Source organism: Aspergillus affinis (assembly GCF_023601865.1).
Source record: "Aspergillus affinis strain CMG 70 chromosome Unknown NODE_10_length_487445_cov_86_957759, whole genome shotgun sequence".
NCBI lineage: Eukaryota > Fungi > Ascomycota > Eurotiomycetes > Eurotiales > Aspergillaceae > Aspergillus > Aspergillus affinis.
This window is the reverse complement of record NW_026515791.1, coordinates 301,566-325,608: the sequence shown is the minus strand read 5'-3', so window position 1 is coordinate 325,608 and position 24,043 is coordinate 301,566. Positions and strand designations below refer to the sequence as shown.

At 52.4% G+C, this 24,043-nt stretch overlaps 11 protein-coding genes across 11 annotated transcripts; 6 read left to right on the top strand and 5 right to left on the bottom strand.

Annotated features, from left to right (window-relative positions):
• Positions 1-125: 125 nt before the first annotated feature.
• On the bottom strand, positions 126-2,855 carry KD926_000502 (RNA-processing protein PTA1; the record flags this gene model as incomplete). Its single annotated transcript, XM_053096412.1, has 8 exons — positions 126-283; positions 343-413; positions 494-1,302; positions 1,358-1,706; positions 1,760-1,963; positions 2,023-2,153; positions 2,213-2,378; positions 2,518-2,855. 8 exons carry the CDS (start codon positions 2,853-2,855, stop codon positions 126-128), a joined length of 2,226 nt encoding a protein of 741 aa, XP_052959572.1.
• Positions 2,856-3,435: 580 nt separating this feature from the next.
• On the top strand, positions 3,436-3,880 carry KD926_000501 (uncharacterized protein; the record flags this gene model as incomplete). Its single annotated transcript, XM_053096411.1, has 3 exons — positions 3,436-3,449; positions 3,576-3,700; positions 3,798-3,880. The coding sequence occupies 3 exons, from the start codon at positions 3,436-3,438 to the stop codon at positions 3,878-3,880; spliced, it is 222 nt and encodes a 73-aa protein (XP_052959571.1).
• Positions 3,881-4,481: 601 nt separating this feature from the next.
• KD926_000500 (dolichyl-diphosphooligosaccharide--protein glycosyltransferase subunit STT3) lies at positions 4,482-7,393 on the bottom strand (the record flags this gene model as incomplete). Its single annotated transcript, XM_053096410.1, has 6 exons — positions 4,482-4,752; positions 4,816-5,944; positions 5,995-6,588; positions 6,695-6,775; positions 6,898-6,921; positions 7,030-7,393. The coding sequence occupies 6 exons, from the start codon at positions 7,391-7,393 to the stop codon at positions 4,482-4,484; spliced, it is 2,463 nt and encodes an 820-aa protein (XP_052959570.1).
• Positions 7,394-7,469: 76 nt separating this feature from the next.
• Positions 7,470-8,248, top strand: KD926_000499 (CSN8/PSMD8/EIF3K family protein; the record flags this gene model as incomplete). The annotated part of the gene is made up of 3 exons (XM_053096409.1): positions 7,470-7,666; positions 7,744-7,925; positions 7,977-8,248. The coding sequence occupies 3 exons, from the start codon at positions 7,470-7,472 to the stop codon at positions 8,246-8,248; spliced, it is 651 nt and encodes a 216-aa protein (XP_052959569.1).
• A 545-nt stretch (positions 8,249-8,793) lies between these two features.
• KD926_000498 (ATP synthase subunit e) lies at positions 8,794-9,258 on the bottom strand (the record flags this gene model as incomplete). The annotated part of the gene is made up of 3 exons (XM_053096408.1): positions 8,794-8,864; positions 8,969-9,152; positions 9,235-9,258. The coding sequence occupies 3 exons, from the start codon at positions 9,256-9,258 to the stop codon at positions 8,794-8,796; spliced, it is 279 nt and encodes a 92-aa protein (XP_052959568.1).
• Positions 9,259-9,595: 337 nt separating this feature from the next.
• On the top strand, positions 9,596-11,786 carry KD926_000497 (putative dynein intermediate chain; the record flags this gene model as incomplete). Its single annotated transcript, XM_053096406.1, has 3 exons — positions 9,596-9,727; positions 9,792-10,604; positions 10,668-11,786. The coding sequence occupies 3 exons, from the start codon at positions 9,596-9,598 to the stop codon at positions 11,784-11,786; spliced, it is 2,064 nt and encodes a 687-aa protein (XP_052959567.1).
• Positions 11,787-12,309: 523 nt separating this feature from the next.
• Positions 12,310-13,930, bottom strand: KD926_000496 (sterigmatocystin 8-O-methyltransferase precursor; the record flags this gene model as incomplete). The annotated part of the gene is made up of 5 exons (XM_053096405.1): positions 12,310-12,620; positions 12,692-13,146; positions 13,203-13,326; positions 13,538-13,670; positions 13,742-13,930. The coding sequence occupies 5 exons, from the start codon at positions 13,928-13,930 to the stop codon at positions 12,310-12,312; spliced, it is 1,212 nt and encodes a 403-aa protein (XP_052959566.1).
• Positions 13,931-14,574: 644 nt separating this feature from the next.
• Positions 14,575-15,913, top strand: KD926_000495 (uncharacterized protein; the record flags this gene model as incomplete). Its single annotated transcript, XM_053096404.1, has 6 exons — positions 14,575-14,733; positions 14,785-14,821; positions 14,881-14,942; positions 15,008-15,387; positions 15,451-15,518; positions 15,579-15,913. The coding sequence occupies 6 exons, from the start codon at positions 14,575-14,577 to the stop codon at positions 15,911-15,913; spliced, it is 1,041 nt and encodes a 346-aa protein (XP_052959565.1).
• Positions 15,914-16,774: 861 nt separating this feature from the next.
• Positions 16,775-18,532, bottom strand: KD926_000494 (putative MFS transporter; the record flags this gene model as incomplete). The annotated part of the gene is made up of 4 exons (XM_053096403.1): positions 16,775-16,816; positions 16,872-16,971; positions 17,059-17,423; positions 17,555-18,532. The coding sequence occupies 4 exons, from the start codon at positions 18,530-18,532 to the stop codon at positions 16,775-16,777; spliced, it is 1,485 nt and encodes a 494-aa protein (XP_052959564.1).
• Positions 18,533-20,258: 1,726 nt separating this feature from the next.
• On the top strand, positions 20,259-22,084 carry KD926_000493 (zincin; the record flags this gene model as incomplete). Its single annotated transcript, XM_053096402.1, has 2 exons — positions 20,259-20,322; positions 20,430-22,084. The coding sequence occupies 2 exons, from the start codon at positions 20,259-20,261 to the stop codon at positions 22,082-22,084; spliced, it is 1,719 nt and encodes a 572-aa protein (XP_052959563.1).
• Positions 22,085-22,455: 371 nt separating this feature from the next.
• KD926_000492 (uncharacterized protein) lies at positions 22,456-23,574 on the top strand (the record flags this gene model as incomplete). Its single annotated transcript, XM_053096401.1, has 1 exon — positions 22,456-23,574. The coding sequence occupies one exon, from the start codon at positions 22,456-22,458 to the stop codon at positions 23,572-23,574; it is 1,119 nt and encodes a 372-aa protein (XP_052959562.1).
• Positions 23,575-24,043: the final 469 nt, after the last annotated feature.

Sequence of the window (24,043 nt, the reverse complement as noted above, 5' to 3'; positions counted from 1 at the left end):
TTCAATTGGTTTATCGTGATAAGAGGACGACCAGACAGAGAGGTGAATTAGAAGAGAAACATTTTATGGAAAGGTATTATCTTTCGCGGCTGCGTGTTACGGCGGTGGGGGGGGGGCGGGTCGGATTATTGCTGCGCGGTGTTCTCTGTGGCGGTGGTGTTGGTGTTGCTTTCCGGTGGGACTGGACGGCTCGTGAGGGTGGTTTGTTGACTTGATTGTTGCTCGGTCTTCTGCGGGCGCCATTTGGCTAGGACTTTGCCGGCTGCTGGTCGCGATTCCTCGTCTGGAGTTGAGGGATTAGTATGGATGGTTCTAAATAAAGGTAGAGACTAGGAGACGTACAGGTTTGGTAAACTTCCTCTAAGGTCGAAAGACACATTTCTCGGGCGGGGGGTCGGAAGAGAATCAGGTATCTGGTTCAGAAGTTAGTTACTAGGTCACCGACGCCGGTAGACAGAATGTCAAAGAGAAGGGCCAGAGAGGGGGGACAAACTGCAGGGAGTGGACGCAGAGATTGACTCTCTCGGGATCCTTGGCCAGACTGGCCACGCGTTGTGTGATGGGGATGGTCACTTCGGGGATCTCACTCAAAAAGCGAATGAAGATCTTGAGATCTCGCGAATCTAGATAGGGCAATATACCATCCAGAAGCCGTAGGACCCAGTGATCGTAGTGCAATGGGACCGACGTCTCCTCGTCGTCTTCGGTCCGCTGAGATGCGGCGAACTTCATCTGAACACGATCATTGTACCATTCCTCGTTCAACCACATGATGCCGACGTTGACCCGGGCCCGGAAATCTTCTAGGATGTACCGGTATAACGTTTCCCGAATGGAACCCGATATCGTGGGCTTCTTCTTCGAAGCATCCTCCTTCTTGCCTTGCACCTCCAGACCGGCAGGCGATCTTGTCGCGAGTCGCGTGAGCAATGTCACCCAGGCGTCTCGGTCAAAGGTACTGCCCGCTAGTCTTGCGAACCCTAATTGTTGCTGGGTCTTTCCTTTCGTCGTGTTCAGTGCTGTATCGCTGGAGGCCAGCATACCAAATACCCTCCCTACTGCGCTGCGTCCCACATCGGCCGCTTCGTCTTCACTTAACGGAGGAGGTTGAGGCAAGACAAATGGGCCCAGGGAAACGAGATCAGGTTCATAGTCCACTTCTTCCGCTAAGGCGTCGGGCTGCGCAGGTGCCGTTTCGGGGACATCCATCGGTTGGTATTCGGGCTCGTAGTCGTCGTCTTCTTCCGCAGCAGGCTGCGTTGACTGCTGTTTCTGAAGCGTCTGGTATCGCGTCCGTACAGCCTGCGAGTGTGTTAGAATGAAATAGGCGGTGGCGTTTATTGCAAGTTTAACCTACATCGATAGCTTGGTTTAACAAAGATTGGTCGACCCGACCAAGAAGGGGAATGACGATCTTGACGAGCAGGTCGGCGGGCAGCTGCCTGACATCGAAAGATGAAAGTCCGGCATCTTCGGTGAGGGTAAAAAGTTGCGCATAACTATTCGGCCCGGGAGGCATTGGGGGGATTTTCAACAAGGGTGGTGTTTCGGCATCGAGTCTCGCACGTTTGGCATTGTCCAGGCCATCCGTAGGCTCAGACGGCGATGTGCGCTTTCGAGAGGTATCATCTACGGGCTCTAGACGCGACTGCATCAATCGATCCATGTAGTGCTGCATCTTCCCTGCAAACGGGTGACTGGGGTTTCTGGATAGGATATTAATATCGCATGTCACTCCGGAGTCGTCATGCTGCCTCACCTTTTCAATATATTGATCATCAATGCTCTGGCGGTTCGTTCCATCGATTTCACGCCGACTCGGACCGTGGGAGTTATCGGAGAGCGCGCTTGCTTCGAGGGGAAAAAATTGAGGACGGCGTTGATGATCTTATTACCCACAGACTGTCGCGTTCGAACGAGGACCGACAGACTGTTCAAGGTCGCATTCACCAGGAGGGGGTCACTGGACCAAAACTGTTAGCACCGCATTCCCATTTTATCCAACAGAAGCGCCAGTGTTACCTCGACTCTTCCTGAAACACAGCCAAAAGACGGTCCAGCAAACCAGAAGCCTCGGCCTCCAAATTGGGCAGAGACAGGATCGCATGATTCCTAGGGACGATAGCTAGGGATGTTTCATTTTGGTCCGGTCGCTAGGGAGCGTTTATGTCAATACCTGTTCTACACGGGTCCAGAGCTTCCTTGTACGTACCCTTGGGTCCGATATTAAGCCATGGGTCTGCACTTGAACGACACGCTGCACGAACTTTATACAGCAAAGTTTGACCGGGTAAGGGAATGTGTCCCATCTGCGCAGGATATCCTGCTTGATCGCAGTCATGTTCTCCCAGGCTTCTCGGTCATCCGGATGATTAATGCTGTGATAGATCATGCGTTAGCAGCTGCAGGGTCCATTCCAACTGGTACATCGCCCAGAAGCCATCGCCTGCGGCTGATGGCAGACATCTACGAAAACTCCCCGGAGCGCACAGAAGCACAAGCGCTGGTTTGACCTACATATGCCTAAACACCAGCGGATACAAGCTGGCAGCGGTCTGCACTATATGTGTCAACGCCAATTGATCCTCTTCCGGCAGCAGCAATGTTTCCCGCAACGATTGTAGCACATCCGCGGCCATTAGTTCCTTCTGGTCCGTAGCCAGCGCCGGACTGGCGAACGTTTCCGCTAAGAACTCGGCCCCCCATCGTCGCAACTCCAATCGCGCACGCGGACCGATGATCGGAAGAATACCGTTCACGATCTGAGGATAGAAGGCGGCATCCCCGAGGACCAAATTGCGGGCGGCATTGAGCTGGGCAATCTGGTCGACCAGATGATTTTCAGGCTGGGCCATGGCAAGACCCTGTTCGTCGACGCGGAAAGGTGGAAGGTACTCGGAGATCGCAAGATTGGGGAGGCGCAAGAATCAAGTAAAGGCGGAAAGGATCTGGCCAAAGGTCGACTACGGCTGAAAAAAGATTTAGTGTTCACAGGCAAGGCAAACGAGGCCGGCGTCTAAGAGGGTGCGACAAAGCACCGGTCATATACCCAGGTCAAGAGAGGTTCGAGAAAGCGAAAGGGAATAAAAGCAAGAGAAAGGAGGGGGGTTAGATGGGGGACCTAAAAAGGTCCCAGGAGATAAGCGAGCAACAAAGAGAGAATGATGAAGAGACAAGACTACGGTGTTTATGGAAAGGAAGGATGAATGAATGAAAGTATGAATGAATGAACGGGCGATGATGGACGCCGGAAGACGAGACCCCCCGGAGCCGCGGTTTGCCCGAGTCCCGGTGAATTACGGTATCGTCCGTATCGTACGGTATCCATTTTGCCGGGTGGATTCATTATTCCTTTCGCCTTCGCCTTCGTCCTCGTCCTCGTCCTCGCTCCCTCCTCACCCTCGAACCAGGTAGACCACCTACCTCGACTTCACAATGGCCAGCGGAATGTACGTGCATATTAATGGGTGACTGATTGAGTTGCTCGACCCTCTGAAGCCCCTCTTGCTCTCTCTTTCCATCCCGCATGTATGGCCTGATCAGCATCAATTAACATGCCATTTGGACTTCTTCAGCTTCAACTCTACCTACTACAATCGGGACTCTAACCCCGGTGCCGCTCTTCTGCGGGCTCGTCGTCCTTACCTCTTCAAGAACGCCGCCACCGGAGTTGCGCTCGTCGCTTTCACCATTGGAGTCTGTACGTTTACAACCCGGCTTTCTACCCTTCACCTTCAATGGAGGACATCCTTAACCAAATCTATACCTGAACCGCTGCTAATGATCGGGCCTGAAAGATGCCTACACGATTCGCGCCGTCGGCCAGGATGAGTTCTCCGACGTGAAAGTCCCCGAAACCCCCGTCTCGAAGAAGCAATAAATATGCCGCCATTACCCGGTTATCCACTCTAGACAATTGCAACGGAGATCTTGTCAAAATGCTGTCTGCTACGCTGTATGAATATGGAATATAATGGAGGACCTTGAATTCATCTTTCGGTTCGCGCTTCCGCGCGGCATGGAGGGGGTAAAACGAGGTTCACTCCAGGTTATGGCAGTCAGGAAACCCGGTACGCAATTCCCGGAGCGCGACTGCTTCAAGGAAGTGCTTAGTTGGGTGCGCATACGGCCAGTTGCCGCCGTGCTCCTTGTTCATGGGACTCATATCCGCCTATGTTGTTTGCCCTGGCACCGTTTGTATATTAACTCCTTTTGAATAAGCGAAGATACCACCACCCTGCTCTAATCGTGCGAAGCATTGGCAAGTGTCTACGTAGCCACCTTTGGATCTGTTCGATGGGCTATGTTCCCATAAATTGGGTGGGGATCAAAAGCTACATTGCCGTCTAAATCGATGGTCACAAACACAAGAGAAATGGAATTGATGGTAGACTAAGATACAGCGTGCTAAATGAGCTGAAGGACCTTCTTTATTTTTGGGGACACCCATCAAGCCGGAAGAGAATCACAGATTCCGCCCTTCATTCAGTTCGCAAGACGCGGGGACCTCTCTTCTTGGTCGCCCGCTTGCGCTTCTGGCCACGGTCAAAAGCCATGGCGTTACCGTGATCACGACCCAGGTTATCCAGATCCTTGACCTTGTAGATACGGATGATCCAGTTTTCGCTAGTGAAGGCTTCTTCGAGCGTCGACAGTTGGGGCCCCTCGGCGGGGAGACGGGAGCCGCGGACACGGTCCACGGCCTGGCCTTGCTGGAACAGAGAATTGAAGTTGTGGTAAGACATTTTGTACCTACAGTTCATCGTAAGCACGCGTACCAATATCGTTGGTCAGTTAGTAATAGGGAATCCTTACATCAAGCTGTTGCGCATGGCGGGGGTCGCCTCGTCGTCCACCCGGTATTCACCTCGCGCGGTGAAGAAGTCTCGTTCCTTGACCTCGTCGGGCCAGATACCCTCGGCGATACGGACCATCCAGAGGAACTTGTTGATGTCGTCGCCGGAGTAGCCGAGCAGTCCACCAAAGACCACCAGGACGTAATCAACGTCGTGCTGGCGGAGAATGGGATAGCTGACCTCTTCACGCGAGCTCATGGCCTTGCCGACGGTGGCAATGTGGGTATTATTCCATGTGTTGTTGTCCACGAGGGTCGGACGGTCGGCCATGCCACCAATCTGGTATCCGTAATCCCACCAGGACATGATCTTGGCGTCCTGGGGAGTGTTCTGGCGAAGCCAATAGTACGCCTCACGGTAATCATCGATGATAAACTGGCTGCCATCAGGCATCCGGCTCGCCAGAACGACAGAGGGCGAGGAGTAGGCGTTGGAGGTAACCCAGGTACAGTGGGCCACAAACAGAAGCAGGTAGACGACGACCGAGGAGGTAACAATTCCCTTGGAGAGGTACGAGGCAATGCCAACGGTTGGGGTTCTCGCAGAGCGGAGACCATCCGAAGCCGCTTCCTCACTGGCCTTCGCCCGAGGGTTGGGTCCGGCGGGTGCAAACACGTAAGTGTCCAGGATAGAGGAGAGCACCAACGCAGCAGCAACACACACGATGGGAGTCAGGGTCAGCATGAGTCGGACCATGACACCGGCAAAGTAACTGGCAAGCACCGAGTAGATAATAACGAAAACATGCTCGTCCCGGAGTTCGCGGAAACACATGTAGACGCCGGCAGGGAACAGCCAGATTAAGAAGTTGAGATCAAAGAAGAATGCCGGCCAGGCGGTAGGCTGGTGCTCCGACACCGACGCAATGATGGGGATGTGAATCTTTGCATAACCGGTATCCCACAAAGAGTAGAACCGACCACTCCATGGGGCGATGACCCCAGACACGGTGAGCACGACAAGTCCCGCGAAAGCAAGGCCAAAGACGATGATGATCATGGCGGTAAGAAGTCGCTGGAACTGCTTGCCAGGAATAAAGCCCCGGACAAAGTCGGCGAATGCCACAAGTTGAAGCAAACCAAAGACACCTGGTCCAAAATCAGCATGAATCCCAATCCTTCATTGAGCACTGACTTACCCAAAGCCGCCATGTGGTCACTGTTCCGAATTGGCAGGAATCCGACGAACGGAATCTGCATGCTGGCCAGAGTACCCAGAGCGTACCAGGTGGTGTAACTGATATATATCCGAGAGCTGTATCTTCCCATGCAGAGGAGGACAAAGACGTGCAACGGGATCAGGTTGGTGATGAATACATATCCACCCCAAGCGGAAACCATGTAGCCGTAGAAGAGCGCAGCCAATGCGCCCCACATGATCGAGCCATTCTTGACAGCCTTGATCCACAGGAAGAAGGTAAAGACAAGAAGGAAGATCGCAATGGCTTCGTTATCGTAGCTGCCTGCTACTGATCGGGAGATGTATCCGGGGACAATGCCCATGAAAGCAGCGGCGAGAAGTCCCGCAGACGGAGATGTTGACATCTCACAAGTCAGTAAATACATTGCGTACGCCGTGAGGCCGGAGAAGGCCGGAGCAAGTAGGACACAAATATTGCGAATGTCGACGGGAATGGTCAGGAATCGTAGGACATGGTAAATGACTCCACTGGTCACCATGAGACCGGGGTATAGAGTGCCACCAGTGACACGTCCCAGAGGATGCCATGTTCCTATGCAGATGTCCTCGATTAGCAAGAATTCCTAAATCTAGCAGCCAGGCCGCGACGGCTTGTTGTCCGAGTCGGGAATTCAAGTGTACACCTAAGGGCCACGTACGGTCATCAAACCAATCCCAGAAGCTATGGAAGCCATGTTGAACCAGGTACTTCGTGGCTCGGAAGTTGAACCAAGGGTCGACTGCGGAGGTTGAGATAAGTTAACGCGGGAAATTGAAACGCAATGATGGTATTCCGGGCATATTCAGGCGAGAATCCAGCACGCATGTCAGGGACGGGTCGATTGGTGGACATGGAACATACATTCGTGGATGATACTTTCAAAACCTAGTAGGCAGGAGTTAGCATTGAGGTCAATGGATGGAGTCACTAGTGGCACGCGTTGAAATAACACTGATCACAGCCATTATCAAGGCATGGCGCATGAGCACATACGAATAACACTGAACAATCGACTGGACACGGCGGCAGCGGCGATAGTAGCGAGGATGATAATCCGCAGCAGGCCGCGGGTGTTCCTGCCGGAGTTGCCCTTCAGGAGGACATCGACGGGCGCTTCGGCCATAATGGCCAGGGGTCCAAAAGAACAAAAGATCCAATTGGGGAGGGTGACGGTAGAAGATGGCTCCCGTCGAGTCGTTAGGCCAGCGAGGAGGGAGGTGAAACTGAGATCGATGAGGTCGATGGAGGAGCTGCGCAAGGTGGTCTCTTTCGGCTTGGCGCCAGGTACCGTAATTACCACTATGACGGTATTGTGTTGGGGAAACCTCCGACTCCCCCGCACATCTTTCATCATCATCTTCGACTTTCGTTCAGCTTCAACTTCATCTTCGACTGGCCTTTCCGACGAGTCTGACCATCTGATGTCTCACACCATGGATACCACCTTGTCCACCGAACGCATCTCCACCATCTCCGCCTCGGCTCGCACCCCCTCCGATCTTTACGAGACCCTCGCTGAGTATGAAGGCGATGCTCTATTACTCGCCTCCTCGAAAGAGGGTAATAACTCAGAGCTTCTACCTTTCTTCTACTCGACCTTCTTTTTTGCGCATCTTCTCACGGACCAACTGTACATTCTCATATACGTCCAAAAACATACACCGCGGCCGTCTGACTGACATACCCTCGTTATTCTCTTGAACATAGATACGAAGCGCGCGCTATGACACAACGGATGCCCCCGACCCTATCCCAGAACGATCCTTCCCTACAGAACTGCTTAGTCCTACTACGTGCCGTCTGGCAGCGCGAATATGAGCAGGTCTACAAGATTCTCCGAAAGCTACCCTGGCCAGAGCCACTGAAACCCGTGGTAAACAGCTTCGAGAGTCAGTAAACCTTGCTACCTGCAAGTAGCGCCTTTCTGACAATTGTTCCAGCGCATTTCCAAGAAAAAACACTCAAAGAGGTCAGCGGGGCCTACGAGGCGATTCGACCGGCTGCGGCTGCTAGTTACCTCGGCCTTGACCCGGACTCGGCGGAGAAGGGAGATACGTCAATAATACAGAAGTTCACAGCCCGTGGGTGGACATGGGATGAAAGCACTATGCTCCTGCACCCCAAACCTCATTCTACCGCCCCCGAAACAGACCGCGATCTTCAAAATGGACTGGGCCAAATCATGGCGTTAATCGCCAAGCATGCGAGTTAAAGCGCATAACATGTGATGACGCTGTTATATACGCTCAAAACCCAGACAATGTTAACCGATAATCTAATGGTGAATCATGGAACCGGGGCCAACATGCTGGCCAAAGACCCGGTACCTCTGAAGGGATAGCTCCAGTCACCCGACAAGAGCCCCAATGACTTTGAGAGTTACAATGCTACAAGTGGGGCAAAGGGTGTTATGTTTCAAGGGCGTGCACGGTACAATGGGTTCAGCAAAGACACCGAAGCATACAACAGAATCACTTGCTCTTCTGGTCCAACTGTAGAGTACAGATGCACAACAGCCCAGGGTATGTACAAGACTCGGAGAATCTCTAAACGTAGTAAAAAGAGAAGAATAAAAAGAAAAAACATAATTCCTTTCGCTCGCAAGGACACGATTCTGGGAAATTAGACCAAACAATAATACATAATCGGGGTAACCCCGAACCACCTTTCTTTCTTGTACCCTAGGAGGCACGATCTTCGTACCAAAAACAATGCCGAACCATCTTTCTGCTCATGCTGCATATCCAGTCGTATACTCTAGTTCTCCCCGGCCTTCAACTTCAGGTAGGCTTCCAAGTCGAATCGGCTGTCCTCGGGATCCGTGATGACTATAGGAAAGTACCAATTAGCGTCGGATCGCGAATGACGCCACCTTATCCGGGTACACAGGCGGCATTGAATAACATGCGATCGAAAGATAGTCGTGACTTACCTCCGCTGGCCTTGGAGTCCTGGGGTGCCGTCTTCTTCTTCCACTCCGCCTTGGCCTGTTCGATCAGGCGCTCCTGGCGAGCGTATTCACGGTCGGCGTCCGCACGCTTAGCAGTGGATGTGATTGAGGACTGGTGGTAGACACCGTAGACGAGACCGGCTACAAGAGCCGAATAGCGCAGAACCTACGTGGTGGGTAGGGAGCATGTCAGTCACCTATCAAGGGACCATTATCAAACCGGGGGGAGGCCCTATGCGGACACTCACATTGACACCTTGTGTGGAAGCCATTTTGAGAAAACCCTGGACTCCGGAGCGGCAATCGAAACGGACGAAGAATTGAGGGGATAGAAGAGCCGGATTCCGAGCGACGGTTTGCAGGGGGATCGGATGTCAATGGCTGGCAATCGGGGATGCTCAGAAGCTTGTCGAGACGAAGTTCCTGTCGCGAGTTTTTCCGGCCGGCTCTCCTGTGCTTATGTCATCCGCCGACCCGGAGTCTGCGGCGCGGGACGGGGAAGGGAAGGGCCAGTTGAACTAGTGCCGACGGGGTAAATAAAGAATACCAAGTCATACACTTCTCTTAGATGGGACTCTGCCATCCCCTTCCAGAGCACTCCACGTCACCATGGCTTCCATGCAGCAACGAAAGGCGGAGATCTTGGCCAAAAGGGCCAAGCTCGCCGAACTCAAGCGACAAAGGGAGTTGCGCCAGAAGGAGTTCTCCCAAACACGCGCTAACACCGGGGATGCGTCTGAGGTACAGAACCGGTCAATCGTCCTTTGCTTGGAGTTCACCGTTGCTAACTCGTGACTCTTTGTAGATTGTCTCGCCTGTTCCCAGCCGGTCTGATAGCAGAGCAGAGCTCGATGACCTGATTTCTCGTCTCGTTGACCGCCCGGGGTCGGCCTCCGTGAGCCACGCCGATGGCCCCTCGCGAAAAGGAAGCAGACCCAATTCTGTGTTGAGTGCCAGTCAACTCAGCGGCGATAACACCGAAGCCTTTAGCCCCCCTACGCGACCCGTTTCTCAATCAATTGCCGTCCAGACGGTTGGAGCAGAGCCGTATCCCTCCGGTCCTGAAGCACCCCCGCCCCCTGAACCGAAACCGGAGATCGTCACCTACAGCAAAGCCGTGCAGACAGATGATTTGAAGCAGCTTCAGCAAGATTCCTCGTCGGTTGACTCAGAAGGAGAGGATCTCCAGGACCCTGCGGGCTCCGGTAAGCGTCTGAGCAAAAAAGAGCGCGAACGGGACGAGGAGATTCGCAAGAAGCTTCGCAAGGAGATCGAGGATGAAATCCAAGCCACTCAGCAGCAAAGCCAAGAAAATGCTACGGCCGAAGCTTCGCATTTGCGGTATCCATTGCGCACGCTTGAGGATGACGAACTCAAGGCTGTCACTTCTTCCGACGATTTCTTGGACTTTGTTGAGCGGTCCGCAAAAGTGATCGAGCGTGCGCTGGACGAAGAGTATGATGTACTGGCAGACTACGAGCTTGGGGGCTTCGATGGCGAGCTGGAGGATGATGATGAACATGGAAAGAAAAAGAAGACTATCAAGGAAGTTTGCCAGTTCTGGGATGAGCGATGGAGTAAGAAGCGTATGATCAGCGACGTGAGCTTCTCTCCAAAGGTAAGCCACAGCTACAATACAGCCCACCTATCTATTCGTGGACGTCTAATCCCCTGCCTTTAGTTCCCGGAGCTTGTTCTAGCTGCGTACACCAAGAACCCTTCTGCGCCCCATGAGCCAGACGGTCTGGTCCAGGTTTGGAACCAACATCTCCACTCTCGCCCGGAGTACGTTTTTCATTCAACTTCCGATATCTTAACCGCCAAGTTCTCCCCATTCCATCCTAATCTCATTGTGGGTGGCTCTTACTCCGGTCAAGTCTTACTTTGGGATACCCGTTCGTCTCGCACTGGCGGGGGTGCGCCAGTACAGAAAACACCGTTGACTGGGTCTGGACACACCCATCCAGTCTACAGCATCTCTATTATAGGCACACAGAACGCGCACAATATCTTGACAGCTTCCACAGACGGTGTTGTTTGCGGCTGGACGGTCGACATGCTTTCCCAGCCACAGGAGTACCTCGAGCTGTCCACACCTCCACCCTCGAAAACTGAAGATCTCGCACCCACTACCATGTCATTCCCGCAATCAGACCCCACGTTCTTCATTGTCGGCACCGAAGAAGGAGGCATATATCCATGCCATCGGTATGATCGAGCAGGCGCAAAGGCGGGTACAGACCACCGTCTTGCCTACCGCGGCCATGCGGCCCCCATAATGTCAACTGCTTTCCATCCGGCCCGCGGGCCCGTCGATCTAGGCGACTTAATGTTGAGTTCGAGCTTAGACTGGAGTGTTAAGCTATGGCGTATCCGCGCACCAGCAACAACTGCGCCCGCAACTTCGGCGACAGCGCAGGTTGTCACCCCTATTCTTGATATCAACCGGGAAGATGTCGTGTACGACGCGCGGTGGTCTCCTCACCGCCCTGGTGTGTTCTCTCTCGTCGATGGTGCTGGGAACCTCGAGGTCTGGGATCTCTACACGGACAGCGAGGTACCAGTGGCGAAAACGACACCCACTCCGGGCCGCGGTGGCATTTTGACGCAGAGTCTCAACAAGGTTGCATGGGAAGAACGTGAAGGCAAGCGTATCGCTACTGGTGGTCTTGACGGTGTCGTAACTGTCTTCGAGGTTGGAAAGGGTCTTAGTGGTACTCCTGAAGACGTGCCCAACGAGGAATGGGCAGGAATGAAACGATTGGTTGGAAAGTTGGAGCAAAATGATCGGATGAACTGAATAGGGCCGAGATGCTATCGTGGAACGAACACGGCAATCTAGCAGCCTTGGTCATACAACACTGATGGGACAGAAATTGGCCCCTTCATTCACTTTTTCGGCAAATCCATCCGTTGGATCACATTTCCAGCAGAATCTTCTTGCTCGATTCAATTCTGCTCCAATATGTATCAACAATTCTTTGAGTGGCGCCTCTATTTAGCTTATCATATACCCCGTGGGCACCTTGGTTGATGTATGTATACATTTATGTAGTGCAAGAAAGACCTAGTAGACAGGTTTAGAGATTCTATCCCCCACTTGCAATGGTACAATAGAGAAACGGAGCCGAACAGCGGGGATAATGGGTCATTTCTCTCTTTCCTTGTTCAAGTCCCCTTTCTAGCAGCAGGCATTATATTCATATATGCCGGTCTAGGTGCTACGGCTACCTCATTGAATACTAAGATTTGTAGGTATATTTTAGGCGTATACTAGCTCTCTATGCTAATCGCCGAATAGCAATTTATCTTCTTGTTATTCGCTACTTGACGGCCTCAATAATGCCCTCACCTCCTCCAGGGGCTTGATGGAAGGAAATATCCTTCAATCCCACTGACGTTAGAAGCTCGCGCCATTGCTTCTCCGTCCGCTCGAAGGCGGCCACCTGAACCATCATCATGACACTTATGCATGCCGTTGGCAGATCGCAGTCTCTATCCGGGATTATCTGCTCGTTAATGATAAGGCGGGAATAACCGGGCTCCATGGATTCGACAATGTTGCTCAGAATGACACGGGCCTGCTCCTCGGGCCAGTCATGCAAGATCCAGTGCATGTAGTATGTTCGAGCGCCTGTACCATAAGATAAATGGTCAGTAGCCAGAAAACTTGAACAATTAAGAAACGGTCAATAGATAACATACCTTTCACGGGCTGCGCAGTAAAGAAGTCGTGAGGCATCAGCTCGGTCCGCTTGGGCGGACCCCGAATGCTCGAGATGACCTGAGGCAGATCCTGCAGAACCAGACGCCCTGGGAGATCTGGATATTTATCATTCAGTGCATGTAAATAGTGGCCTTCACCACCGCCAATATCCACCAGCAAGATGTTATCTGCGGGTTCACTTCGGAAATCTTTCAAAATACTGCCTTGCAGGTCATACCAGTCAATCCAATTAGGAGTCGCCTGCTGCTTCAGAGTCATCCATTGTTGGAAATCCTTGGCCACTTCCGGATTCTGGCAAAGCCAATCGAAATAGCTGAGATCAGTGTTCAAGCCCGCTTGAAAGGGCGTATCCACAGCAGAGCCAGGATATTGGTTATTGTTTCTACGGAAAAACCCCGGGGCACTGGTGGTACAGAAATGGCCGACATCAAAACTGAAAACCGCGAGGTTAACACACAACCAGTTTGTGAGGGACATTGACAAACCTACCAGACTCTGGTTGTGGCCTCCATAGCTGAGTCTGCCATGATCGTTGTAAGGGGAGAAGGCATGTATGTTTGTACATCTTTCTCAAGCGCATACCCAGCAGCGGTGATAACTCGCATAATCTGGTCTTTGCCACACCGGATTGATCAGCACAAAATAAGCTCCGTAACATATAAAGGCTCAGTATGGGACAAGGAAGATCTTCGAGAATCGACAAGATCTGGGTGGGACCATGGTGCCTCAAGGATATGGAAAAGTCTATCCATCCCCACGACTTTCTTTTTTTTAAACCCGGAGTAGACACCGATCTCAACTGCCGAATTGGGGCCTTGACATACCGACAAGAATCACGCTGGCACCGGACTCCCTCGCGATCTGCTGGGATGTTGTTCCTTGACTGTGGCTACCAGCAATCATTTTAAATGCCCCCAGCTGGACTCCCATGCGGATTGCCATGGGTAATGCGCAATTCTTATGGCATTGGATATCATTAGCACATTCTAACGGGATGTAAACCAAGAAAACTTGTCTTCTCAACGTACCAGAGCGACATCGTGGATCACCGTTTCCGGCGGAGGTACCAAAGCACCCAATAGTCCCCGGGCCGCCTTGATGGCTTTGGAACGAGTAGTATCGTCGATGCTTTCCTTGTTTGATTGTACAGTTTCTGTCAGAGCGTTGATCTGCGCCTCCAACGATGATGCACTAGCGGTGCTTTTGTCTTCACCCATATTTGAAGACAAATCGCGAATGTAGGATACCGGGAATTGCTCAACAAGGGACGGAAAACAGCGAAGGCAGAGACAGAGAGGCAGAGGGAAAGGGTTGGTGTTAAGGATCGCTTGGAATGGCTTCAGTCAAAAGCGAACCGAAACCAGATGGGCTATTATTGGCTATTATTTAAAGCGGAATCTAGGGATTGATCGGATGCCAACAGTGACAAGCACAGAAGCACTAGACAGCCAGGACAGGCACATACGCCGAGGTGGAGCACTCAACCACATGAATCGCAAGCGCCGTCAGCCCTCGACTTACAAGCCTTACGCAATCCGGGCTGTCCGATGCTTTCACTCCTACAAGAATCAAGAAGATTGCAAAATTGAGCTGAAGAGCACGGGCCGTGGTTGGCTGAAGGACGATCCAGCATGTGGAGAGGAGCGGAGATTAGAGGGCCCTTAGAGGGCCCTCTCGTTGCGAACCAAAGATCGCAACTCCATCCATTCCATCCTGAGCCGTGGTGCTGATTCTAATCTTTCGACCGTGGAATTATGTAATGCTCATGGCAAACAGCTGGAGAGAACCAAAAAATTCATAAAGATGTCGATTTCCTGTTTCTGAGGTCTTTGCGCATCAGGTCCCTCGCTCTCCGGGGAAGATGGACAATGTCGATGATTCCTACTGCGGTGAATCGCTCATGGGCGTGGCTATCGCCATGGCTGTTGTCCAGATAGTGATCGTGGTTGCTCGATTCTACACCCGATACATGCAGAGAGTGGCATGCGCTCTGGATGACTATCTAATCGTGCCAGCCCTGGTACGGATTTCCCGCCATATTCGACTGTGCTCAATCTAATCTTGCATGCAGGTGGTGAGTCTTGGGCAATCGGCCTTATATATTGTTTGTAAGTACCATACCGGCCTTATCGCGTATACCAGACTAATAGGTGTGTCTTGTGTTCAGTGCTCAAGGTTGGGGGTCTGGGATATCACTTGGAGTATGTCTTGCAGACACCACAAAAATTGGTTTCCCTGCAAAAGGTTGTCTCTACCTGATCCCTTAAAGCAGTCGCACTGCTGACATTGCGCAGGGACTGTATGCAAACCAGATACTTGATTTTCCGTTTGCCGTAACGCCAGCAAAGATTTCAATCCTCCTGTTTTATGTCCGCATCTTCAACACCTTCAAGTTCCGAATGTTTGCATACGCGGTTGGTCTTATCGTCCTTGGTCACGGCATCGGTGTCTTCTTTGCCGCCATCTTTCAATGTTCCCCGATCGCATATACCTGGGATAAAACCATTCAAGGGGGAACATGTTTTGACCAACAAGCGTTTTACCGATACGTCTCACCCCCAAACATTCTGACCGACGTTTTGATCCTTGTGATGCCTATGCCGTTTGTCTGGAAACTCCATACTCGGACGGGACAGAAACTGGCGTTGACAGGAGTCTTCTTGCTCGGAGGATTGTGAGTGTGCCCTGCGAAATAGAATCCTATCAGTGTATGCTCTCAGGCTGACCAGTACCGCAGGGGCACCGTGGCGAGTGTTTTGCGCATGACCGTCTTTTTCCAGGAGAATGCGCTCACCGACCCAACCTGTATGTTCTCCCGGACAATCGAATTGACCAGTCATGGACGACAGTTAACCGTCTCAACAGGGGCATCAGTCAACCTAGGCATCTGGACCGTTTTGGAAGGGGCCATCATCATCATCGCCGCATGCCTGCCTTCGATCTGGCCGTTGATCGTACGAATCCTGCCCAATCAGCTGATGAGCAAGCATTCATCTAAAAACCGGCAACGGCATCGATACACGACCAGTCAACCGAAGCCCAAAGGAGTCGTCGGATTTGCACGATGGGGCGACAGTGCCGAGACCGATAAATGGCCTCTAGACGTGAATCCATCATCACAAGAAACTCAAAGCGTGTCTCCGGACGATCATCCAGAGAGCATCTCTATGCGGAGCGTGGATGCACACCGACAAGTATAAATCAGTGACTTATCTAGACCTATACTATATAATGATCCATGAATTTAATGTCCTATAGCCCACACGTTTTCTGTCAATGCATGGCGTACGAGACTAGGACAGCGGTATCACCCCAACGTTCACATTCGATTTAAGCGATGGGAATAAAACCAAGGAACGATGGGGACCAAGAAACAATTGGACCAATCCTAGATTAGATCGAAACGACACGAATCGCGAGATCTAAATGTCTCACGCTATCGGATTGGATTCGGACCTGCCAAGGTTCGACGTGGACTGCTTGCTACTGTGTCTGTGTAGGCCGCTTCCACAGCCTGAATCTTCCTGACTTTCTACTGAGCTACTGTGTACTTGCGAATCAGGGCCCAAGTTCTTCAGCTTTCAGGTTCCGCGCGCGTTCTACGCCAGACTTCCTGTTTCAGACTTTCAGTTGCCTTTGACTTCGATCCAGAATTATAGATTGCAGACCCACTTCGATCAAGATCAAGTGGATCCAGCCACGCCACCGGAGAACGCTGGATGCTGGATGGCCCGCAAGAACAAAGAGTTCATATTAATTACGGAGTAGGCTAAAGAACTCATGTTGCGATGAAAGCGGGAAGTGTTCACGACAAAATCGATCGCCGATGTTCTGTCTTCAGATTCAAGAGAGCCGTAACATATCATTCGATATTGCCATAGTTCAGAGAGAACCAGTCACTATCTTAATCTCAGTAAGTATACTAATGAAAGGTGAAGTAGATGGATGCCGGATGGCCCGCAAGAAGAAAGCGTTCATATTAATTATAGAGTAGGCTAAAGGAGCGCTATAATTTTCAGTTCGCCTCAATTCGTCATACTGCATGTTCACCCCGAGCTCACTCAATATGTATACCGGAAGCCGACCTGCAGAACGAAGGGAAACTAGTCAGTACCGAATGTCAATCTGTCCTGGATTCTGGGTCTTCACGTAACGTACCCTGTTCTGAGGCGTCCACTCGTTCCGGTCATACCGTCTATTACAGATATAAAAACATATTGTGAATACCCCGACGATGGCGATCATAAGAACGTGTGATCTGCATCGAATCGTTAGACCACAACTATTCACCCATAAATCATGTATTCGAGGCTCGAACTTCGAGCCTAGAAGTCGTCATACTTACCCAACAGACACCCACACGGCCGTTGCATACTGTGGCGCCTCTTGCTGTCGCACGATATAACTACCCGCCACGCCGCCCAGGCCGTTGCAGGCCGCGACGGCCGCCGCCGTGGTTGCTCGTTCCCATTGCCCGACCACGTTGTTGGCCATGAACGCATTCAATGCGGCCCAGTTGGAAACATATGCGCCGGTGGCCAGGAAGGTGCCAATGTACCGCACCGTGACTTGGGTCGATGCCGGAAGACCAAACATCAAAAACCCAGCCACCAGGCAAAGCGCATTGAAGACGATCAAGGGACCGCGCCTGCGATATGTGTCGCCAATGAAGGAAGTGAATAGAACGGGCACGACGGACCAGTAGTACGGCTAATTGCAAGCGATCAGGAATATTTTCGTTGAAAAAAAAAAGTGAAGGAAAAATGAAGGAAAAGTGAAAAAAAGAAAGATAGCAATGGAAGAGGCAGAAAAAGCAAGAAAGAATACAGAAGATGACCTACCGGCGTGGAAAGTAGAATTGATTCGTTACTGGAGAATCCCATGCCGGATTGCAATATTATTGGAAGAAAGTAGCTCAGCGCTGTCGACACCAGGTTCAACAGAAAGAACATGCAGGCGAACCCGTATAGTTTAGGGTCAAGGAAGTTCACACCGATCTTGCGCCAGCTGAAGGGCTCTGGTATGACGTCGTCACGGTCAAGCTGTATACGCCGCACCGCAACCCGAGCCTCCGTCTCAGATAGGAAGTGAAAGCTGTTGCCAGCCTTCTCGGGAAAGTCCACAATCCACCAGTATGTTAGGGCACCCAGAACACAGGTAGTAAGCCCCTGCACAAGGTACATCCAGCGCCATCCCGCCAATCCGGCTCGCCCATTAAGTAGATTCAGCGCGTAGTTGACAATATTGCCGGTGGCCAACACGGTGACCTCGCCTGACTGAAGGAATGCAAAACGAAGCTGCTGCTCACGCCGGGTGTACCAGGTACTGACTAGGTAGGTCAAGCCCGGATAGATGCCGGACATGGCTATGCCGAGGAGGACGCGCAGGGCGATCATCTGCTTCCAGGTGTGAATGAACGCGGTGCACAGGGTGATCAGGCCGAAGCAGATGGTGATGACCGAGAACCAAATCCGGGGACCGATCCAGCGCACTGCGACCGTGCAGGGTAGTTGAAATACAACACTGGCAATGGTGAAGATAAAGATGGAGACGGAGTAGCGCGTCCCCTGCAGGCTGAGATCCGTCAGCATGCTCGTCACCGAAGCTGACGAGAGAATCCCCGAGTCGAGCAGGTTGAGACTGCACAGAATTCCAGCAATTGTACAGAGTCGCAGATCAACTTTCCATCGAATCCTCTTCTCCAGCTCCTTCAGCTCTTCCGGGTGAAATTCCTCCTGCAGATCTGTATCCGCCAGACCGGGCCGCAAACCAGGCTCGTCGGCCATGGTGGCAGCAAGGTGAGGGGTCTTTTCCGACATGGTGAAAACTAGTAGATGTATATTTCTCCTTGAATCGGGTTCTTCTTGTTGACACTGTCTCTCTCCCCGGTTGAGTGAGATCAATCCATGGCGCGAGTGGAGGGAATGACGAAGATTCGGAGTCACGGCTGTTTGGCAAGAAATGGAAAGTCGCCGAAGTCGCGATAACGACTAGCGAGCAGTCTAGTTCAGCCAGTTCACACCTCCCCCGCCCGGCTGAGATTTCTTCAAGATCACATTGGCTCGATTCGGCCCGGCAGATCGACCCTGATCCATGCTTTTCCTCGGTCTTCTGGCGATTAAGAATAATAAGCTCGGCCCTTTCTGATCAGTGATGGTTCATTTGTACCCCCTCCATCCGCGTGCCCACGACAGCTCAGCACCGTTGCTGCGTCTGTGAGTTCTGCAGTGCCATTCGTACTACCGGTCAGAAAGTCCCTGGGATATTGGTGAATATATGACATGAAATATTGCTTGGAGGTTGGCTAGTGTCAGTTCAGGTCTCATAGCCTTCCAACTCCAATAGAAACTGATGGTCTTCCATGAAGATGAGCACAGAAGCGAGTCTTCCGGCTTCTATTTAGCATCCAATCCGGACAATGGGGCGATCTCCGAAATATATAATGACAACACTGTCAGCGCAATGCTGTCATTGTTGATTCTCTCATTCCGTGGACTACGAACCCCTTACTCCGGTCCGATGTCGATCGCTTGCATGGCGGTGCAAGAGTGGGCTTGATGACAGGACTAACCAATCCCGTCAACCACTTGACACAGGGCTGGTTGGTTTATGACCTCACATTTCACCATCGAGTCGTACCAGTTGATTCCAGGAATAATTTCCCAACAGCCCTGTGTAAGCCGATGGCTCCGGGGTGTTGGTTGAAGAAGGCAACCAGATTCCCCGGTCTCTACTCATGCAACTTGCTGACCGTCTGGCAAGGCAATAGCGGGCACAGTGGAGATTTCCAGAAAGAAGGTCGCCAATCCCTGGGGAACAACCATATGGTTCCATGTCGTCACAGCCCCCAAGCTCTACTGTTGCTGGCGATAGCATGCTCATCCATGGCGATTGATGACATGGAGACGCGTTTCCACGATGCCAAGTGTCTGGAGAACCGATGTCAATGAGGTTCTGTCTTCAAATCGCATCCGCCAAGCCTCGTACTGGCCGTTGCTGACATCGTGGAGCCCTGGAAATTGCACTTGGCACGCGTTTGCTCTTCCTATCTCCGAGAAAGTCCACAGTCTGTTCGGGACTCAGCGGCTCAGCTCACCCCCAATCCATCGGACCAGGTGGCTGTGCGATCGGTTTTTCCTGCGGAGGAGATGATCACATCGGTAGATGTGTGTCGTTGTCATGTTCACTCGAAACTTTAGCGTGGAGAACTCCAGGTCGTGCCCAGCACCGATGACGACGACGATTCAACGCATGCATGCACCGACTATGTACTCCGTACCTACCGAAACTCTTTTTTCTTCTTCTTCTTTTTTTTTTTTTTTTTTTGCCTGGATTGATAGCTGGTCCCGATTATTCAATACCTGCTCGAACGGAGGGATTCATCAGCCCTGCCCGTGCGACGAACGGCGGTTATAAATATGCCTTGACGATCAGCCCTCTCCGGCCCCATGAACTAATAAAACCCCTAATCTAGTACCAAGACGGGGCCCTACGGAGTACTTAAGACGGGTCGGCCCCAGAACATCAAACAAACAATCGTCTGGTATGAAGATACGCAATTTTCTGGCTGCTTCAGCTGCACTTTTATCATGGGCTTCCAATGTGACAGGTGAGTGTCTACAATTTATCGAGTCAAGAGCAATGAATACACTGTAGTCTGCCCGGAAGAGGCCAGCTGTGGATAGCTCCGGGCTAACCGGTGTTCTGATATCATAGCGCGCTTTGCCGAGACTCCGTTTCTCCTGGTGAACTCGACCTCCAATCCCACCTCTCATGACAGTCACTCATCGCCCCAATTTAATATCACTGCCGATGTCGAAGGGAGCGGGAACTCGCTAGCCTTCGTGCTGGAAACAAACCGAGAATTTACTGCGCGAGATGCATACATTCAGTATATAAATGTACATGGAAATGTCAGGAGTGTTGAACCATCTACGCAGCCAACATATCATGTTACGAAAGGGTCAGTATGGATGCGGTCTGCAGGCAGACCGTGGGTGAAAGTCGGTTGGGCAAGAGTCACAGTGTTAGAAGATACGGCCAAGCCATTGTTCGAAGGAACGTTCGCTATCTCCTCGGAACAATACAGAATTCAACTGGAGCAGGAGCGCAATGATGGCTTGTCGGACCTCCAGACAGGCTACATGCTGGTCTATCCAGCGTCGGCGCCCTCGATATCAGGGCATGACGATTCATCACTTCAGCAATCCTGCGCGTCCCCTTCAATGGCTTTCTTGGATCGACGACAGTTGGGATGGGATGCTGATTCGGCGAACGAGAACCTGACAGACACGGTCGGGAGCACCTCCGGCTGTCCAACATCTAGGCGGATCGCGTATATTGGCGTTGTGACGGACTGTACTTATTCGGGGGGATTCAACTCCACCGATGCTGTGCGTCGGAACATCATAAACGTGGTCAACACCGCATCGGTGGTTTTCGAGAACAGCTTCAACGTTTCGCTTGGGCTCCGGAACCTTACGATCAGCGATGCCGACTGTCCCGACAGCGCCTCTGGCACCTCACACTCACAGTGGAATGCGCCTTGTTCTAGCGGGAACTTGAACTGGCGCCTCGACCGGTTCTCCTCGTGGCGAAGCTCTATCGACGATGATAATGCTTACTGGTCGCTGCTGACGGGCTGCCCCAATACCGGCGCTGTGGGGATCTCCTGGGTTGGAGAGTTATGCAATTCGGGCGCGTCGGGATACCACAGCTCTACACCTGGAGCCAACGTGATCGCCCGGTCTCAAAGTGAATGGCAGGTCTTTGCGCACGAGTCGGCGCATACCTTTGGCGCCATTCATGACTGCGACTCCAGCACCTGCCAGGCGGGCGCGGACGAAGACTCGCAGTGCTGTCCTCGGTCCTCCTCCACCTGCGACGCCGATGGCGAATACATTATGAACCCGTCGTCGAACAGGGGCATGACGCGATTCTCCCCGTGCACCATCGGAAACATCTGCTCCCGGTTCGGCTCCCGCCGTACCAGCACCCAGTGTCTTGTGAGCGTCAGCGACGCCGATGGCGGCGGCAATTCCACCGTCCCCGACGGCAAATGCGGAAATGGGATCGTTGAAGCGGGAGAGGCATGCGACTGCGGAGGTAATGCATGCAACGAGCGCGACGCCCGGTGCTGCGATAGCATGACGTGTCAGTGGCGAGGAGGGGAGGAATGCGCGCGGTCTCGGGCCGGAGGAGGAAACGGAAGTGAGGATGACAGCGCCCGATCGTGGGTGGACGCGCATCGGCCGTTGGTTATCGGGCTGAGTGCCGGAATTGGGGGCGCATTGGTGCTGGCGGTGATCCTGGCCATAGTCGCCTGTTGCTGGCGACGGCGCGTGCCCCGTAAACTAAGTGAAAGTAGTTGAAATGCAAAACTTGAAGAAACCTGAAAGTGACCTGTTGGAGGATAAGCAAGAACTGATGATGGGAGGGGAACAAAGCAACCCCGCAACTTCTCCGCCCGTCAACTCGGGCGAAGGGAGCAAAGCAGCGTTGCATGTCGGCGGATGCTCCCTTTAATTAAGGGGGCGATGGCACTTTGCAACTCTAGTAAATCGTGAATCTCCGGTTCTGATCTTGCTACGGTGTCGTTACCGTGTCCCTGACGTTCCATTCATTTTCACCGCCAACGTCGCTTGCCAGATCTTTTCAGCGCCCATCAGTTGCAGCGCATCCTGCCCCTGCCCCTGCCCCTGCCACTGCCACTGCCACCTGCTTACGATCCCCACGTTTCACGATGGTCGAACTTATTCCTCCCCCCAATCCTCGAGACCTTCTCCCTCCGCTCTTGGCCTGTCTCCCCACGGCGTTCGTCTCGCCTCATCCTCCCCCGGCTCTTCTGTCGCTGCTATCGCCCATCCTCCGTCAACGAGTACAAGTCTTCAGCTCCGTTTCCGCTTCTCCGACCGATTCATGGCTCCAGCTCCTGTGTTGGAACGTTGGGAAGGCCGAGCGTCTGCAGGCACTGGTGGACGGCACAAACTTTGAGCCCCATCCCGTTTCGGGGGAAATTGAGTTACCCGGGGAAATCCCGGTGACGTACAAACGGATCGACGAGGAAACTCTCCAGTCCCGGGTGCTACTGGTCGACTACAGTCTAACAGTTGTCTACCTGTGGTGTCCGACCGATCAAGAAGGTGGAGGACCTGGATGGCGAGTCGCAGAACTGCTTCCCCGGGAAGGCGAGGCCGAGGACGACAAAGAGTGGTCGATTTCCATCGGGGAGGCAAATGCGCACGCAAAAGAGCAGTTGATGGAGGATGCTCTCAAATCCGCCGAGAAGCATGAACAACAAACCGCTGCCCAAACGGTAGAAGAGGAAGACGACGACGATGATGATTACTGGGCCCAGTACGACGCTACGCCGGGCAGAACTCCCAAGGTCAAGACGCCGGCTCCCAACTCGCAGCGAGAGACCTCCGAGGCGACATATTTTTCTCGATATGCCGAAGTGCAGCCCGCGATGGATAACCATGACCCGGAGGAGGAGCAACAACCGCCGGGAGATTCGTCCTTGAATGGTGATATGCTCGCTAGTCTTCTTCAGCGCCAGATCAATGACTCGACGACGGAGGAACCGGCACCTCCCAATGGCGATGGTTTGAATGGGCACAGTGCCATGCCTTTGAACCACCCTCGACCGTCGTCCATCTCGTCTGGGAGCTCCGATGCCGTCGCCAAGTTGGAACGGGAGGCCGAAAGCCAGTCCGCATGCGAGGTTGGAGTGAAGCAGCATATTGGCTCGAATATCAAGAGCTTGTTCCGGTTGGCGAAAGCTACGGGGATCTCTCGAGCCGAATTTCAATCACTGGTGAAAACCGAACTGGACCTTTTAGAGGTTACCGATCGTGACTGATTGTTGAAATTTCATCTGGTTCAGTTTGCTATTTGTTTTTCATTTTTTCTCTTTTCATTTTTCTTCTTTCGACCCCCAGGTGCATCGGTCAAGTTGATGGCTCTTTCTCTGTACATACATACTGGCATTTGGGGCAGTTTGGGAGCGTCAGGAGTTTGATTTACTGGATCATTTGCTTTTGACCGGGTTTTAGCTTCATTTTGAATAGTCCACCGTCATATAGAAATTGAAGAATACCTTGCAGTTCCTTGCTTAACAAAGGCATCTCCTGTTCACATGTTCCGATGCTCGGACCCACGCCTTGTTCCGTTCCGCGCTGGACTGACGGAGACACGCAATCTGGCCCCATCACCATCATCTCTCCCCTTCTCCGAAGAGAGAGAGAAAAAAAAAAAAAAAGACACGCCTCTCCTTTTCTATAATGTCCTCTTCGTAATCGATGTGAGTGGTTTACCTCCGCCCTGCTCAC